Source organism: Oncorhynchus mykiss, chromosome 27, assembly GCF_057628025.1.
Source record: "Oncorhynchus mykiss isolate SJ-2025 chromosome 27, ASM5762802v1, whole genome shotgun sequence".
NCBI classification, from domain to species: Eukaryota; Metazoa; Chordata; class Actinopteri; order Salmoniformes; family Salmonidae; genus Oncorhynchus; species Oncorhynchus mykiss.
This window is the reverse complement of record NC_143048.1, coordinates 44,045,489-44,063,110: the sequence shown is the minus strand read 5'-3', so window position 1 is coordinate 44,063,110 and position 17,622 is coordinate 44,045,489. Positions and strand designations below refer to the sequence as shown.

Below are 17,622 nucleotides of genomic sequence, written 5' to 3'. Positions count from 1 at the left end.
AGTGTAGTGACATCACACCTCTGTCCCCCATGGAGGTTTGGGTAACAGTACTATAGTGTAGTGACATCACACCTCTGTCCCCCATGGAGGTTTGGGTAACAGTACTATAGTGTAGTGACATCACACCTCTGTCCCCCATGGAGGTTTGGGTAACAGTACTATAGTGTAGTGACATCACACCTCTGTCCCCCATGGAGGTTTGGGTAACAGTACTATAGTGTAGTGACATCACACCTCTGTCCCCCATGGAGGTTTGGGTAACAGTACTATAGTGTAGTGACATCACACCTCTGTCCCCCATGGAGGTTTGGGTAACAGTACTATAGTGTAGTGACATCACACCTCTGTCCCCCATGGAGGTTTGGGTAACAGTACTATAGTGTAGTGACATCACACCTCTGTCCCCCATGGAGGTTTGGGTAACAGTACTATAGTGTAGTGACATCACACCTCTGTCCCCCATGGAGGTTTGGGTAACAGTACTATAGTGTAGTGACATCACACCTCTGTCCCCCATGGAGGTTTGGGTAACAGTACTATAGTGTAGTGACATCACACCTCTGTCCCCCATGGAGGTTTGGGTAACAGTACTATAGTGTAGTGACATCACACCTCTGTCCCCCATGGAGGTTTGGGTAACAGTAAAGTCATTAATATAGTGTAGTGACATCACACCTCTGTCCCCCATGGAGGTTTGGGTAACAGTACTATAGTGTAGTGACATCACACCTCTGTCCCCCATGGAGGTTTGGGTAACAGTACTATAGTGTAGTGACATCACACCTCTGTCCCCCATGGAGGTTTGGGTAACAGTACTATAGTGTAGTGACATCACACCTCTGTCCCCCATGGAGGTTTGGGTAACAGTACTATAGTGTAGTGACATCACACCTCTGTCCCCCATGGAGGTTTGGGTAACAGTACTATAGTGTAGTGACATCACACCTCTGTCCCCCATGGAGGTTTGGGTAACAGTACTATAGTGTAGTGACATCACACCTCTGTCCCCCATGGAGGTTTGGGTAACAGTAAAGTCATTAATATAGTGTAGTGACATCACACCTCTGTCCCCCATGGAGGTTTGGGTAACAGTACTATAGTGTAGTGACATCACACCTCTGTCCCCCATGGAGGTTTGGGTAACAGTACTATAGTGTAGTGACATCACACCTCTGTCCCCCATGGAGGTTTGGGTAACAGTACTATAGTGTAGTGACATCACACCTCTGTCCCCCATGGAGGTTTGGGTAACAGTACTATAGTGTAGTGACATCACACCTCTGTCCCCCATGGAGGTTTGGGTAACAGTACTATAGTGTAGTGACATCACACCTCTGTCCCCCATGGAGGTTTGGGTAACAGTACTATAGTGTAGTGACATCACACCTCTGTCCCCCATGGAGGTTTGGGTAACAGTACTATAGTGTAGTGACATCACACCTCTGTCCCCCATGGAGGTTTGGGTAACAGTACTATAGTGTAGTGACATCACACCTCTGTCCCCCATGGAGGTTTGGGTAACAGTACTATAGTGTAGTGACATCACACCTCTGTCCCCCATGGAGGTTTGGGTAACAGTACTATAGTGTAGTGACATCACACCTCTGTCCCCCATGGAGGTTTGGGTAACAGTACTATAGTGTAGTGACATCACACCTCTGTCCCCCATGGAGGTTTGGGTAACAGTACTATAGTGTAGTGACATCACACCTCTGTCCCCCATGGAGGTTTGGGTAACAGTACTATAGTGTAGTGACATCACACCTCTGTCCCCCATGGAGGTTTGGGTAACAGTACTATAGTGTAGTGACATCACACCTCTGTCCCCCATGGAGGTTTGGGTAACAGTACTATAGTGTAGTGACATCACACCTCTGTCCCCCATGGAGGTTTGGGTAACAGTACTATAGTGTAGTGACATCACACCTCTGTCCCCCATGGAGGTTTGGGTAACAGTACTATAGTGTAGTGACATCACACCTCTGTCCCCCATGGAGGTTTGGGTAACAGTACTATAGTGTAGTGACATCACACCTCTGTCCCCCATGGAGGTTTGGGTAACAGTACTATAGTGTAGTGACATCACACCTCTGTCCCCCATGGAGGTTTGGGTAACAGTACTATAGTGTAGTGACATCACACCTCTGTCCCCCATGGAGGTTTGGGTAACAGTACTATAGTGTAGTGACATCACACCTCTGTCCCCCATGGAGGTTTGGGTAACAGTACTATAGTGTAGTGACATCACACCTCTGTCCCCCATGGAGGTTTGGGTAACAGTAAAGTCATTAATATAGTGTAGTGACATCACACCTCTGTCCCCCATGGAGGTTTGGGTAACAGTACTATAGTGTAGTGACATCACACCTCTGTCCCCCATGGAGGTTTGGGTAACAGTACTATAGTGTAGTGACATCACACCTCTGTCCCCCATGGAGGTTTGGGTAACAGTAAAGTCATTAATATAGTGTAGTGACATCACACCTCTGTCCCCCATGGAGGTTTGGGTAACAGTACTATAGTGTAGTGACATCACACCTCTGTCCCCCATGGAGGTTTGGGTAACAGTACTATAGTGTAGTGACATCACACCTCTGTCCCCCATGGAGGTTTGGGTAACAGTACTATAGTGTAGTGACATCACACCTCTGTCCCCCATGGAGGTTTGGGTAACAGTAAAGTCATTAATATAGTGTAGTGACATCACACCTCTGTCCCCCATGGAGGTTTGGGTAACAGTACTATAGTGTAGTGACATCACACCTCTGTCCCCCATGGAGGTTTGGGTAACAGTACTATAGTGTAGTGACATCACACCTCTGTCCCCCATGGAGGTTTGGGTAACAGTACTATAGTGTAGTGACATCACACCTCTGTCCCCCATGGAGGTTTGGGTAACAGTACTATAGTGTAGTGACATCACACCTCTGTCCCCCATGGAGGTTTGGGTAACAGTACTATAGTGTAGTGACATCACACCTCTGTCCCCCATGGAGGTTTGGGTAACAGTACTATAGTGTAGTGACATCACACCTCTGTCCCCCATGGAGGTTTGGGTAACAGTAAAGTCATTAATATAGTGTAGTGACATCACACCTCTGTCCCCCATGGAGGTTTGGGTAACAGTACTATAGTGTAGTGACATCACACCTCTGTCCCCCATGGAGGTTTGGGTAACAGTACTATAGTGTAGTGACATCACACCTCTGTCCCCCATGGAGGTTTGGGTAACAGTAAAGTCATTAATATAGTGTAGTGACATCACACCTCTGTCCCCCATGGAGGTTTGGGTAACAGTACTATAGTGTAGTGACATCACACCTCTGTCCCCCATGGAGGTTTGGGTAACAGTACTATAGTGTAGTGACATCACACCTCTGTCCCCCATGGAGGTTTGGGTAACAGTACTATAGTGTAGTGACATCACACCTCTGTCCCCCATGGAGGTTTGGGTAACAGTAAAGTCATTAATATAGTGTAGTGACATCACACCTCTGTCCCCCATGGAGGTTTGGGTAACAGTACTATAGTGTAGTGACATCACACCTCTGTCCCCCATGGAGGTTTGGGTAACAGTACTATAGTGTAGTGACATCACACCTCTGTCCCCCATGGAGGTTTGGGTAACAGTACTATAGTGTAGTGACATCACACCTCTGTCCCCCATGGAGGTTTGGGTAACAGTACTATAGTGTAGTGACATCACACCTCTGTCCCCCATGGAGGTTTGGGTAACAGTACTATAGTGTAGTGACATCACACCTCTGTCCCCCATGGAGGTTTGGGTAACAGTACTATAGTGTAGTGACATCACACCTCTGTCCCCCATGGAGGTTTGGGTAACAGTAAAGTCATTAATATAGTGCCTCACTCTCGTCGGGTTTGGGTGCAGCCAGGATGGCACTGTAGAGGTAACAGTATAGGGTATAGGTATAGGGTATAGGTATAGGGTATAGGTATAGGGTATAGGTATAGGGTATAGGGTAGCTGTAAGGTAACAGTGTAGGGTATAGGTATAAGGTATAGGTACAGGGTAGCTGTAAGTTAACAGTATAGGGTATAGGGTATAGGTATAGGGTATAGGGTATAGGGTAGCTGTAAGGTAACAGTATAGGGTATAGGGTATCGGGTATAGGGTAGCTGTAAGGTAACAGTATAGGGTATAGGTATAGGGTAGCTGTAAGTTAACAGTATAGGGTATAGGTATAGGGTATAGGGTATAGGGTAGCTGTAAGGTAACAGTATAGGGTATAGGGTATAGGTATAGGGTATCGGGTATAGGGTAGCTGTAAGGTAACAGTATAGGGTATAGGGTATAGGTATAGGGTAGCTGTAAGTTAACAGTATAGGGTATAGGTATAGGGTATAGGTATAGGGTATAGGGTATAGGGTAGCTGTAAGGTAACAGTATAGGGTATAGGGTAGCTGTATAGGGTATAGGTATAGGGTATAGGTATAGGGTAGCTGTAAGGTAACAGTATAGGGTATAGGTATAGGGTATAGGGTATAGGGTATAGGTATAGGGTAGCTGTAAGGTAACAGTATATGTATAGGGTAGCTGTAAGGTAACAGTATAGGGTATAGGTATAGGGTAGCTGTAAGGTAACAGTATAGGGTAGCTGTAAGGTAAAATTATAGGGTATAGGGTAGCTGTAAGGTAACAGTTTAGAATATAGGTATAGGGTAGCTGTAAGGTAACAGTATAGGGTAGCTGTAAGGTAACAGTATAGGGTATAGGTATAGGGTAGCTGTAAGGTAACAGTAAAGTGACTCACTCTCGTCGGGGTTGGGTGCAGCCAGGATGGCACTGTGTTTCCTCTTCACCTCCTCCACCTTCTCAGCCAGGGACTCAATGAAGACACGGATCTCCTCCACCTACAGAGGGAGAGAAGCAGAGAGAAGGAGAGCGAGAGAGAGAGCGAGCGAGAGAGCGAGAGAGCGAGAGAACGGTAGAGACAGAGAGAACGGTAGAGACAGAGAGAGAGAGAACGGTAGAGAGAGAGAGAGAGAGAAAGAAAGAGAGAGAAAGAAAGAGACAGAGAGAGAGACAGAGAGAGAGAAAGAGAAAGAAAGAGAGAGAGAGAGAGACAGAGAGAGAGAGCGAGAAAGAGAGGAAGAGAGAGAGAGAGAGAGAGAGAGAGAGCGAACGGAAAAGGTGAGAGGAGGAGAGCACAGATTCCAGAAGGAAGCAAGGTGATGATGTTGTGTGTGGCTGTTATGGAAGTGAACTGTGTGTGTGGGTTTCTACTGTTGTGTTATTGACTGTACGTTTGTTTATTCAATGTGCAACTCCGTGGTGTATGTGTCGAACTGCTTTGCTTTATCTTGGCCAGATCGCAGTTGTAAATGACAACTTGTTCTCACCTGGCCTACCTGGTTAAATAAAAATAAATAATATTGCGGATAGATTGTTGCTTCCATCAATGTAATTGTCTGCATAATTTCCAAACCCCCATATATTTTTGTGGGGTAAACACACACACACACACACACAGACACACACACACACACACACACACACACACGTTCAAAAGTTTAGAGTTACTTAAAAATGTCCTATTTTTTTTATAAAAGCAACATTTTTGTCCATTAAAATAATATCAAATTGATCAGAAATACAGTGTAGACATGGTTAATATTGTAAATGACTATTGTAGCTGGAAACGGCAGATTTTTTATGGAATATCTACAGTTGAAGTTGAAAGTTTACATGCATTTAGTTTGGAGTCATTAAAACTCATTTTTCAACCACTTCACAAAGTTCTTGTTAACAAACTATAGCATTGGCAAGTTGGTCATGATACAAGTAATTTTTCCAACAACTGTTTACAGACAGATTCTTTCACTTATAATTCACTGTGTCATAATTCCAGTGGGTCAGAAGTTTACATACACTAAGTTGACTGTGCCATTGAACAACTTGGAAAATTCCAGAAAATGATGTCAGGGCTTTAGAAGGTTCTGATAGGCTAATTGACATAATTTGAGTCAATTGAAGGTGTACCTGTGGATGTATTTCAAGGCCTATCTTCAAACTCAGTGCCTCTTTGCTTGACGACATGGGAAAATCAAAAGATATCAGCAAAAAATACCCCAGAAAAAAAATGTAGACCTCCACAAGTCTGGTTCATCCTTGGGAGCAATTTCTAAATGCCTGAAGGTACCACGTTCATCTGTACAAACAATAGTACGCAAGAATAAACACCATGGGACCACGCAGCCGTCATACCGCTCAGGAAGTAGACGCGTTCTGTCTCCTAGAGACGAACGTACTTTGCTCAGTTGTGCACCGAGGCCTCCCACTCCTCTTTCCATTCTGGTTAGAGCCAGTTTGCTCTGTTCTGTGAAGGCAGTAGTACACAGCTTTCTACGAGATCTTCCGTTTCTTGGCAATTTCTCGCATGGAATAGCCTTCATTTCTCAGAACAAGAATAGACTGACGAGTTTCAGAAGAAATTGGTCACATTTGATCGAAAAATACGTAAAAAAAAAAAAAAATCAATTAGTATATTTGAGTTTATCCACAATATTTGTTGTAGTATTTGTGCTGTCTTTTCAGGTGGATTAAACTGAAATTTCAACCACCATTCTAAGGCTTGTTTAAAAAAACAACGATATTTTGGAGATGATTTCATTTTCAAATAACCGAAAGTGAGCAGTTGTAATCTGAATGAAGGGAGAGGTTGTAATCTGAATAAAGGGAGAGGTTGTAATCTGAATGAGGGGAGAGGTTGTAATCTGAATAAAGGGGGAGGTTGTAATCTGAATAAAGGGAGAGGTTGTAATCTGAATAAAGGGGGAGGTTGTAATCTGAATACAGTGAGAGGTTGTAATCTGAATAAAGGGAGAGGTTGTAATCTGAATAAAGGGAGAGGTTGTAATCTGAATGAAGGGAGAGGTTGTAATCTGAATAAAGGGAGAGGTTGTAATCTGAATAAAGGGGGAGGTTGTAATCTGAATGAGGGGAGAGGTTGTAATCTGAATAAAGGGGGAGGTTGTAATCTGAATAAAGGGGGAGGTTGTAATCTGAATAAAGGGAGAGGTTGTAATCTGAATAAAGGGGGAGGTTGTAATCTGAATAAAGGGAGAGGTTGTAATCTGAATACAGTGAGAGGTTGTAATCTGAATGAGGGGAGAGGTTGTAATCTGAATAAAGGGAGAGGTTGTAATCTGAATAAAGGGAGAGGTTGTAATCTGAATAAAGGGAGAGGTTGTAATCTGAATAAAGGGGGAGGTTGTAATCTGAATAAAGGGGGAGGTTGTAATCTGAATAAAGGGAGAGGTTGTAATCTGAATGAAGGGAGAGGTTGTAATCTGAATAAAGGGAGAGGTTGTAATCTGAATAAAGGGGGAGGTTGTAATCTGAATAAAGGGGCGGTTGTAATCTGAATAAAGGGAGAGGTTGTAATCTGAGGTTGTAATCTGAATAAAGGGAGAGGTTGTAATCTGAATAAAGGGAGAGGTTGTAATCTGAATAAAGGGAGAGGTTGTAATCTGAATAAAGGGAGAGGTTGTAATCTGAATAAAGGGAGAGGTTGTAATCTGAATAAAGGGAGAGGTTGTAATCTGAATAAAGGGAGAGGTTGTAATCTGAATGAAGGGAGAGGTTGTAATCTGAATAAAGGGAAAGGTTGTAATCTGAATACAGTGAGAGGTTGTAATCTGAATAAAGGGGGAGGTTGTAATCTGAATGAAGGGGGAGGTTGTAATCTGAATAAAAGGAGAGGTTGTAATCTGAATAAAGGGAGAGGTTGTAATCTGAATAAAGGGAGAGGTTGTAATCTGAATGAAGGGGGAGGTTGTAATCTGAATAAAGGGAGAGGGTGTAATCTGAATAAAGGGAGAGGTTGTAATCTGAATGAAGGGAGAGGTTGTAATCTGAATGAAGGGAGAGGTTGTAATCTGAATGAAGGGAGAGGTTGTAATCTGAATGAAGGGAGAGGTTGTAATCTGAAAAAAGGGAGAGGTTGTAATCTGAATAAAGGGAGAGGTTGTAATCTGAATAAAGGGAGAGGTTGTAATCTGAATAAAGGGAGAGGTTGTAATCTGAATAAAGGGAGAGGTTGTAATCTGAATAAAGGGAGAGGTTGTAATCTGAATAAAAGGAAAAGGCTGTTCTTGAACATGGGGTGAGACATTTTACTAATTTACTAGAGAACCATTTTGGATGTAAGTATAACTTTTGTATGACTGATGATTTTAGTGAGAGGTCTAATGCTTTAATATTTAATCATTTCTGCCCCCCCGAATTCATATTCATTATATAAATAGGCCCTATTAATTGTGTCTGGCTTGCCATTCCAGACCAAATGTAATATTTTTTTGTTTATATCATATAAAAAGCAGGTCACGAGGTGTCGGCAAAACCATAAGCAACTAGGTAAACTGTTATACGAGTAAAGAGTTAATCAGGGTGATTTTTACATAAATCATTTCAATAAAAAAACATTGGTAACATTTCTATGTTGAAGATGGGAAAATAATTTGGGTCATTTTCCCCCATATTCCATCCAGTTTGCTTTATTTTTATACTATATTACACTGGATCTTTCTAGAATAAGTTCCTCCGTTTCATTTGGTGTTTCCTCTAACTTATTCTGTGCCTCTATGGTAGTTTTTATGCCACCTGTCTGTTCTGTTAGTCCTTCAAGTTCCTTTGTTTAAGATGGACTCTTTTGACCTAAATGGCTTTTGTTTTATAAATGAATACTGAATTGCATGGCCTCCAAAGGCACATTTAAAAGTGTCCCATACAATAAGGGGATCTTCTGTACCTATGTTATGTCGGAAAAATAAAGTTATAAATTCTTCTGTCCTAGTTAAAAACAAGTTATCATCCAGTTGGCTTTGATTAAATTTCCAATATCCTCGCCCACGTGGAAATTCTGTAAGAGTAATATATATATGCCAATTATGTGATGGTCTGACCGCATTCTGTTCCCTATCAACACTTTTTAAACTTTTGATGCCAGAGAGAATGACATAAGAAAGTAATCAAGACAACTAGCTTGATTAAGCCTCCTCCATGTATCTCTCACTAGGTCAGGATATTAAACCTCCTCCATGTATCTCTCACTAGGTCAGGGTATTAAACCTCCTCCATGTATCTCTCACTAGGTCAGGATATTAAACCTCCTCCATGTATCTCTCACTAGGTCAGGATATTAAACCTCCTCCATGTATCTCTCACTAGGTCAGGATATTAAACCTCCTCCATGTATCTCTCACTAGGTCAGGGTATTAAACCTCCTCCATGTATATCTCACTAGGTCAGGATATTAAACCTCCTCCATGTATATCTCACTAGGTCAGGATATTAAACCTCCTCCATGTATCTCTCACTAGGTCAGGATATTAAACCTCCTCCATGTATCTCTCACTAGGTCAGGGTATTAAACCTCCCCCATGTATCTCTCACTAGGTCAGGGTATTAAACCTCCTCCATGTATCTCTCACTAGGTCAGGGTATTAAACCTCCTCCATGTATATCTCACTAGGTCAGGATATTAAACCTCCTCCATGTATCTCTCACTAGGTCAGGGTATTAAACCTCCTCCATGTATCTCTCACTAGGTCAGGGTATTAAACCTCCTCCATGTATATCTCACTAGGTCAGGGTATTAAACCTCCATGTATATCTCAATAGGTCAGGATATTAAACCTCCTCCATGTATATCTCACTAGGTCAGGATATTAAACCTCCTCCATGTATCTCTCACTAGGTCAGGATATTAAACCTCCTCCATGTATCTCTCACTAGGTCAGGGTATTAAACCTCCTCCATGTATCTCTCACTAGGTCAGGGTATTAAAACCTCCTCCATGTATATCTCACTAGGTCAGGGTATTAAACCTCCTCCATGTATATCTCACTAGGTCAGGGTATTAAACCTCCTCCATGTATCTCTCACTAGGTCAGGGTATTAAACCTCCATGTATATATCTCACTAGGTCAGGGTATTAAACCTCCATGTATATCTCACTAGGTCAGGGTATTAAACCTCCTCCATGTATATCTCACTAGGTCAGGATATTAAACCTCCTCCATGTATATCTCACTAGGTCAGGGTATTAAACCTCCATGTATATCTCACTAGGTCAGGATATTAAACCTCCTCCATGTATCTCTCACTAGGTCAGGATATTAAACCTGTATATCTCACTAGGTCAGGGTATTAAACCTCCATGTATATCTCACTAGGTCAGGGTATTAAACCTCCTCCATGTATATCTCACTAGGTCAGGATATTAAACCTCCTCCATGTATATCTCACTAGGTCAGGATATTAAACCTCCTCCATGTATATCTCACTAGGTCAGGGTATTAAACCTCCTCCATGTATATCTCACTAAATCAGGATATTAAACCTCCTCCATGTATCCCTCACTAGGTCAGGGTATTAAACCTCCTCCATGTATATCTCACTAGGTCAGGGTATTAAACCTCCATGTATATCTCACTAGGTCAGGGTATTAAACCTCCTCCATGTATATCTCACTAAATCAGGGTATTAAACCTCCTCCATGTATCTCTCACTAGGTCAGGGTATTAAACCTCCTCCATGTATATCTCACTAGGTCAGGGTATTAAACCTCCTCCATGTATATCTCACTAGGTCAGGGTATTAAACCTCCTCCATGTATATCTCACTAGGTCAGGGTATTAAACCTCCTCCATGTATATCTCACTAGGTCAGGGTATTAAACCTCCTCCATGTATCTCTCATTAGGTCAGGATTTTAAACCTCCTCCATGTATATCTCACTAGGTCAGGATATTAAACCTCCTCCATGTATCTCTCACTAGGTCAGGATATTAAACCTCCATGTATATCTCACTAGGTCAGGGTATTAAACCTCCTCCATGTATCTCTCACTAGGTCAGGATATTAAACCTCCTCCATGTATCTCTCACTAGGTCAGGATATTAAACCTGTATATCTCACTAGGTCAGGGTATTAAACCTCCATGTATATCTCACTAGGTCAGGGTATTAAACCTCCTCCATTGTATATCTCACTAGGTCAGGGTATTAAACCTCCTCCATGTATATCTCACTAGGTCAGGATATTAAACCTCCTCCATGTATCTCTCACTAGGTCAGGATATTAAACCTGTATATCTCACTAGGTCAGGGTATTAAACCTCCTCCATGTATATCTCACTAGGTCAGGGTATTAAACCTCCTCCATGTATATCTCACTAGGTCAGGATATTAAACCTCTTCCATGTATATCTCACTAGGTCAGGGTATTAAACCTCCTCCATGTATATCTCACTAGGTCAGGGTATTAAACCTCCATGTATATCTCACTAGGTCAGGATATTAAACCTCCTCCATGTATCTCTCACTAGGTCAAGATATTAAACCTGTATATCTCACTAGGTCAGGGTATTAAACCTCCTCCATGTATATCTCACTAGGTCAGGATATTAAACCTCCTCCATGTATATCTCACTAGGTCAGGGTATTAAACCTCCATGTATATCTCACTAGGTCAGGGTATTAAACCTCCTCCATGTATCTCTCACTAGGTCAGGGTATTAAACCTCCTCCATGTATATCTCACTAGGTCAGGATATTAAACCTCCTCCATGTATCTCTCACTAGGTCAGGGTATTAAACCTCCTCCATGTATCTCTCACTAGGTCAGGGTATTAAACCTCCTCCATGTATATCTCACTAGGTCAGGGTATTAAACCTCCATGTATATCTCAATAGGTCAGGATATTAAACCTCCTCCATGTATATCTCACTAGGTCAGGATATTAAACCTCCTCCATGTATCTCTCACTAGGTCAGGATATTAAACCTCCTCCATGTATCTCTCACTAGGTCAGGGTATTAAACCTCCTCCATGTATCTCTCACTAGGTCAGGGTATTAAACCTCCTCCATGTATATCTCACTAGGTCAGGGTATTAAACCTCCTCCATGTATATCTCACTAGGTCAGGGTATTAAACCTCCTCCATGTATCTCTCACTAGGTCAGGATATTAAACCTCCTCCATGTATCTCTCACTAGGTCAGGGTATTAAACCTCCCCCATGTATCTCTCACTAGGTCAGGGTATTAAACCTCCTCCATGTATCTCTCACTAGGTCAGGGTATTAAACCTCCTCCATGTATATCTCACTAGGTCAGGATATTAAACCTCCTCCATGTATCTCTCACTAGGTCAGGGTATTAAACCTCCTCCATGTATCTCTCACTAGGTCAGGGTATTAAACCTCCTCCATGTATATCTCACTAGGTCAGGGTATTAAACCTCCATGTATATCTCAATAGGTCAGGATATTAAACCTCCTCCATGTATATCTCACTAGGTCAGGATATTAAACCTCCTCCATGTATCTCTCACTAGGTCAGGATATTAAACCTCCTCCATGTATCTCTCACTAGGTCAGGGTATTAAACCTCCTCCATGTATCTCTCACTAGGTCAGGGTATTAAAACCTCCTCCATGTATATCTCACTAGGTCAGGGTATTAAACCTCCTCCATGTATATCTCACTAGGTCAGGGTATTAAACCTCCTCCATGTATCTCTCACTAGGTCAGGGTATTAAACCTCCATGTATATATCTCACTAGGTCAGGGTATTAAACCTCCATGTATATCTCACTAGGTCAGGGTATTAAACCTCCTCCATGTATATCTCACTAGGTCAGGATATTAAACCTCCTCCATGTATATCTCACTAGGTCAGGGTATTAAACCTCCATGTATATCTCACTAGGTCAGGATATTAAACCTCCTCCATGTATCTCTCACTAGGTCAGGATATTAAACCTGTATATCTCACTAGGTCAGGGTATTAAACCTCCATGTATATCTCACTAGGTCAGGGTATTAAACCTCCTCCATGTATATCTCACTAGGTCAGGATATTAAACCTCCTCCATGTATATCTCACTAGGTCAGGATATTAAACCTCCTCCATGTATATCTCACTAGGTCAGGGTATTAAACCTCCTCCATGTATATCTCACTAAATCAGGATATTAAACCTCCTCCATGTATCCCTCACTAGGTCAGGGTATTAAACCTCCTCCATGTATATCTCACTAGGTCAGGGTATTAAACCTCCATGTATATCTCACTAGGTCAGGGTATTAAACCTCCTCCATGTATATCTCACTAAATCAGGGTATTAAACCTCCTCCATGTATCTCTCACTAGGTCAGGGTATTAAACCTCCTCCATGTATATCTCACTAGGTCAGGGTATTAAACCTCCTCCATGTATATCTCACTAGGTCAGGGTATTAAACCTCCTCCATGTATATCTCACTAGGTCAGGGTATTAAACCTCCTCCATGTATATCTCACTAGGTCAGGGTATTAAACCTCCTCCATGTATCTCTCACTAGGTCAGGATTTTAAACCTCCTCCATGTATATCTCACTAGGTCAGGATATTAAACCTCCTCCATGTATCTCTCACTAGGTCAGGATATTAAACCTCCATGTATATCTCACTAGGTCAGGGTATTAAACCTCCTCCATGTATCTCTCACTAGGTCAGGATATTAAACCTCCTCCATGTATCTCTCACTAGGTCAGGATATTAAACCTGTATATCTCACTAGGTCAGGGTATTAAACCTCCATGTATATCTCACTAGGTCAGGGTATTAAACCTCCTCCATTGTATATCTCACTAGGTCAGGGTATTAAACCTCCTCCATGTATATCTCACTAGGTCAGGATATTAAACCTCCTCCATGTATCTCTCACTAGGTCAGGATATTAAACCTGTATATCTCACTAGGTCAGGGTATTAAACCTCCTCCATGTATATCTCACTAGGTCAGGGTATTAAACCTCCTCCATGTATATCTCACTAGGTCAGGGTATTAAACCTCCATGTATATCTCACTAGGTCAGGATATTAAACCTCCTCCATGTATCTCTCACTAGGTCAAGATATTAAACCTGTATATCTCACTAGGTCAGGGTATTAAACCTCCTCCATGTATATCTCACTAGGTCAGGATATTAAACCTCCTCCATGTATATCTCACTAGGTCAGGGTATTAAACCTCCATGTATATCTCACTAGGTCAGGGTATTAAACCTCCTCCATGTATCTCTCACTAGGTCAGGGTATTAAACCTCCTCCATGTATATCTCACTAGGTCAGGATATTAAACCTCCTCCATGTATCTCTCACTAGGTCAGGGTATTAAACCTCCTCCATGTATCTCTCACTAGGTCAGGGTATTAAACCTCCTCCATGTATATCTCACTAGGTCAGGGTATTAAACCTCCATGTATATCTCAATAGGTCAGGATATTAAACCTCCTCCATGTATATCTCACTAGGTCAGGATATTAAACCTCCTCCATGTATCTCTCACTAGGTCAGGATATTAAACCTCCTCCATGTATCTCTCACTAGGTCAGGGTATTAAACCTCCTCCATGTATCTCTCACTAGGTCAGGGTATTAAACCTCCTCCATGTATATCTCACTAGGTCAGGGTATTAAACCTCCTCCATGTATATCTCACTAGGTCAGGGTATTAAACCTCCTCCATGTATCTCTCACTAGGTCAGGGTATTAAACCTCCATGTATATATCTCACTAGGTCAGGGTATTAAACCTCCATGTATATCTCACTAGGTCAGGGTATTAAACCTCCTCCATGTATATCTCACTAGGTCAGGATATTAAACCTCCTCCATGTATATCTCACTAGGTCAGGGTATTAAACCTCCATGTATATCTCACTAGGTCAGGATATTAAACCTCCTCCATGTATCTCTCACTAGGTCAGGATATTAAACCTGTATATCTCACTAGGTCAGGGTATTAAACCTCCATGTATATCTCACTAGGTCAGGGTATTAAACCTCCTCCATGTATATCTCACTAGGTCAGGATATTAAACCTCCTCCATGTATATCTCACTAGGTCAGGATATTAAACCTCCTCCATGTATATCTCACTAGGTCAGGGTATTAAACCTCCTCCATGTATATCTCACTAAATCAGGATATTAAACCTCCTCCATGTATCTCTCACTAGGTCAGGGTATTAAACCTCCTCCATGTATATCTCACTAGGTCAGGGTATTAAACCTCCATGTATATCTCACTAGGTCAGGGTATTAAACCTCCTCCATGTATATCTCACTAGGTCAGGATATTAAACCTCCTCCATGTATCTCTCACTAGGTCAGGATATTAAACCTCCTCCATGTATATCTCACTAGGTCAGGATATTAAACCTCCTCCATGTATATCTCACTAGGTCAGGGTATTAAACCTCCTCCATGTATATCTCACTAAATCAGGATATTAAACCTCCTCCATGTATCTCTCACTAGGTCAGGGTATTAAACCTCCTCCATGTATATCTCACTAGGTCAGGGTATTAAACCTCCTCCATGTATATCTCACTAGGTCAGGGTATTAAACCTCCTCCATGTATATCTCACTAGGTCAGGGTATTAAACCTCCTCCATGTATATCTCACTAGGTCAGGGTATTAAACCTCCTCCATGTATCTCTCACTAGGTCAGGATTTTAAACCTCCTCCATGTATCTCTCACTAGGTCAGGATATTAAACCTCCATGTATATCTCACTAGGTCAGGATATTAAACCTCCTCCATGTATCTCTCACTAGGTCAGGATATTAAACCTGTATATCTCACTAGGTCAGGGTATTAAACCTCCATGTATATCTCACTAGGTCAGGGTATTAAACCTCCTCCATTGTATATCTCACTAGGTCAGGGTATTAAACCTCCTCCATGTATATCTCACTAGGTCAGGATATTAAACCTCCATGTATATCTCACTAGGTCAGGATATTAAACCTCCATTGTATCTCTCACTAGGTCAGGGTATTAAACCTCCTCCATGTATATCTCACTAGGTCAGGGTATTAAACCTCCTCCATGTATATCTCACTAGGTCAGGATATTAAACCTCCTCCATGTATATCTCACTAGGTCAGGATATTAAACCTCCATGTATATCTCACTAGGTCAGGATATTAAACCTCCTCCATGTATCTCTCACTAGGTCAGGATATTAAACCTGTATATCTCACTAGGTCAGGGTATTAAACCTCCTCCATGTATATCTCACTAGGTCAGGGTATTAAACCTCCTCCATGTATATCTCACTAGGTCAGGATATTAAACCTCTTCCATGTATATCTCACTAGGTCAGGGTATTAAACCTCCTCCATGTATATCTCACTAGGTCAGGGTATTAAACCTCCATGTATATCTCACTAGGTCAGGATATTAAACCTCCTCCATGTATCTCTCACTAGGTCAAGATATTAAACCTGTATATCTCACTAGGTCAGGGTATTAAACCTCCTCCATGTATATCTCACTAGGTCAGGATATTAAACCTCCTCCATGTATATCTCACTAGGTCAGGGTATTAAACCTCCATGTATATCTCACTAGGTCAGGGTATTAAACCTCCTCCATGTATATCTCACTAGGTCAGGATATTAAACCTCCTCCATGTATATCTCACTAGGTCAGGGTATTAAACCTCCATGTATATCTCACTAGGTCAAGATATTAAACCTGTATATCTCACTAGGTCAGGGTATTAAACCTCCTCCATGTATATATCTCACTAGGTCAGGGTATTAAACCTCCATGTATATCTCACTAGGTCAGGGTATTAAACCTCCTCCATGTATATCTCACTAGGTCAGGATATTAAACCTCCTCCATGTATATCTCACTAGGTCAGGGTATTAAACCTCCATGTATATCTCACTAGGTCAGGATATTAAACCTCCTCCATGTATCTCTCACTAGGTCAGGATATTAAACCTGTATATCTCACTAGGTCAGGGTATTAAACCTCCATGTATATCTCACTAGGTCAGGGTATTAAACCTCCTCCATGTATATCTCACTAGGTCAGGATATTAAACCTCCTCCATGTATATCTCACTAGGTCAGGATATTAAACCTCCTCCATGTATATCTCACTAGGTCAGGGTATTAAACCTCCTCCATGTATATCTCACTAAATCAGGATATTAAACCTCCTCCATGTATCTCTCACTAGGTCAGGGTATTAAACCTCCTCCATGTATATCTCACTAGGTCAGGGTATTAAACCTCCATGTATATCTCACTAGGTCAGGGTATTAAACCTCCTCCATGTATATCTCACTAGGTCAGGATATTAAACCTCCTCCATGTATCTCTCACTAGGTCAGGATATTAAACCTCCTCCATGTATATCTCACTAGGTCAGGATATTAAACCTCCTCCATGTATATCTCACTAGGTCAGGGTATTAAACCTCCTCCATGTATATCTCACTAAATCAGGATATTAAACCTCCTCCATGTATCTCTCACTAGGTCAGGGTATTAAACCTCCTCCATGTATATCTCACTAGGTCAGGGTATTAAACCTCCTCCATGTATATCTCACTAGGTCAGGGTATTAAACCTCCTCCATGTATATCTCACTAGGTCAGGGTATTAAACCTCCTCCATGTATATCTCACTAGGTCAGGGTATTAAACCTCCTCCATGTATCTCTCACTAGGTCAGGATTTTAAACCTCCTCCATGTATCTCTCACTAGGTCAGGATATTAAACCTCCATGTATATCTCACTAGGTCAGGA

The 17,622-nt window shown here is 41.9% G+C and overlaps 1 protein-coding gene across 2 annotated transcripts in view; it reads right to left on the bottom strand.

Moving 5' to 3' along the window:
- Window positions 1-17,622, bottom strand: part of LOC110508072 (syntaxin-1A) — a 198,949-nt gene that overhangs the window by 131,006 nt on the left and 50,321 nt on the right. For both annotated transcript variants that reach the window (XM_090224092.1, XM_090224093.1), the window contains exon 3: window positions 4,776-4,875. In XM_090224092.1, coding sequence (XP_090080218.1) covers window positions 4,776-4,875 — 100 coding nt within the window. The remainder of the gene's footprint in view (window positions 1-4,775; window positions 4,876-17,622) is intronic.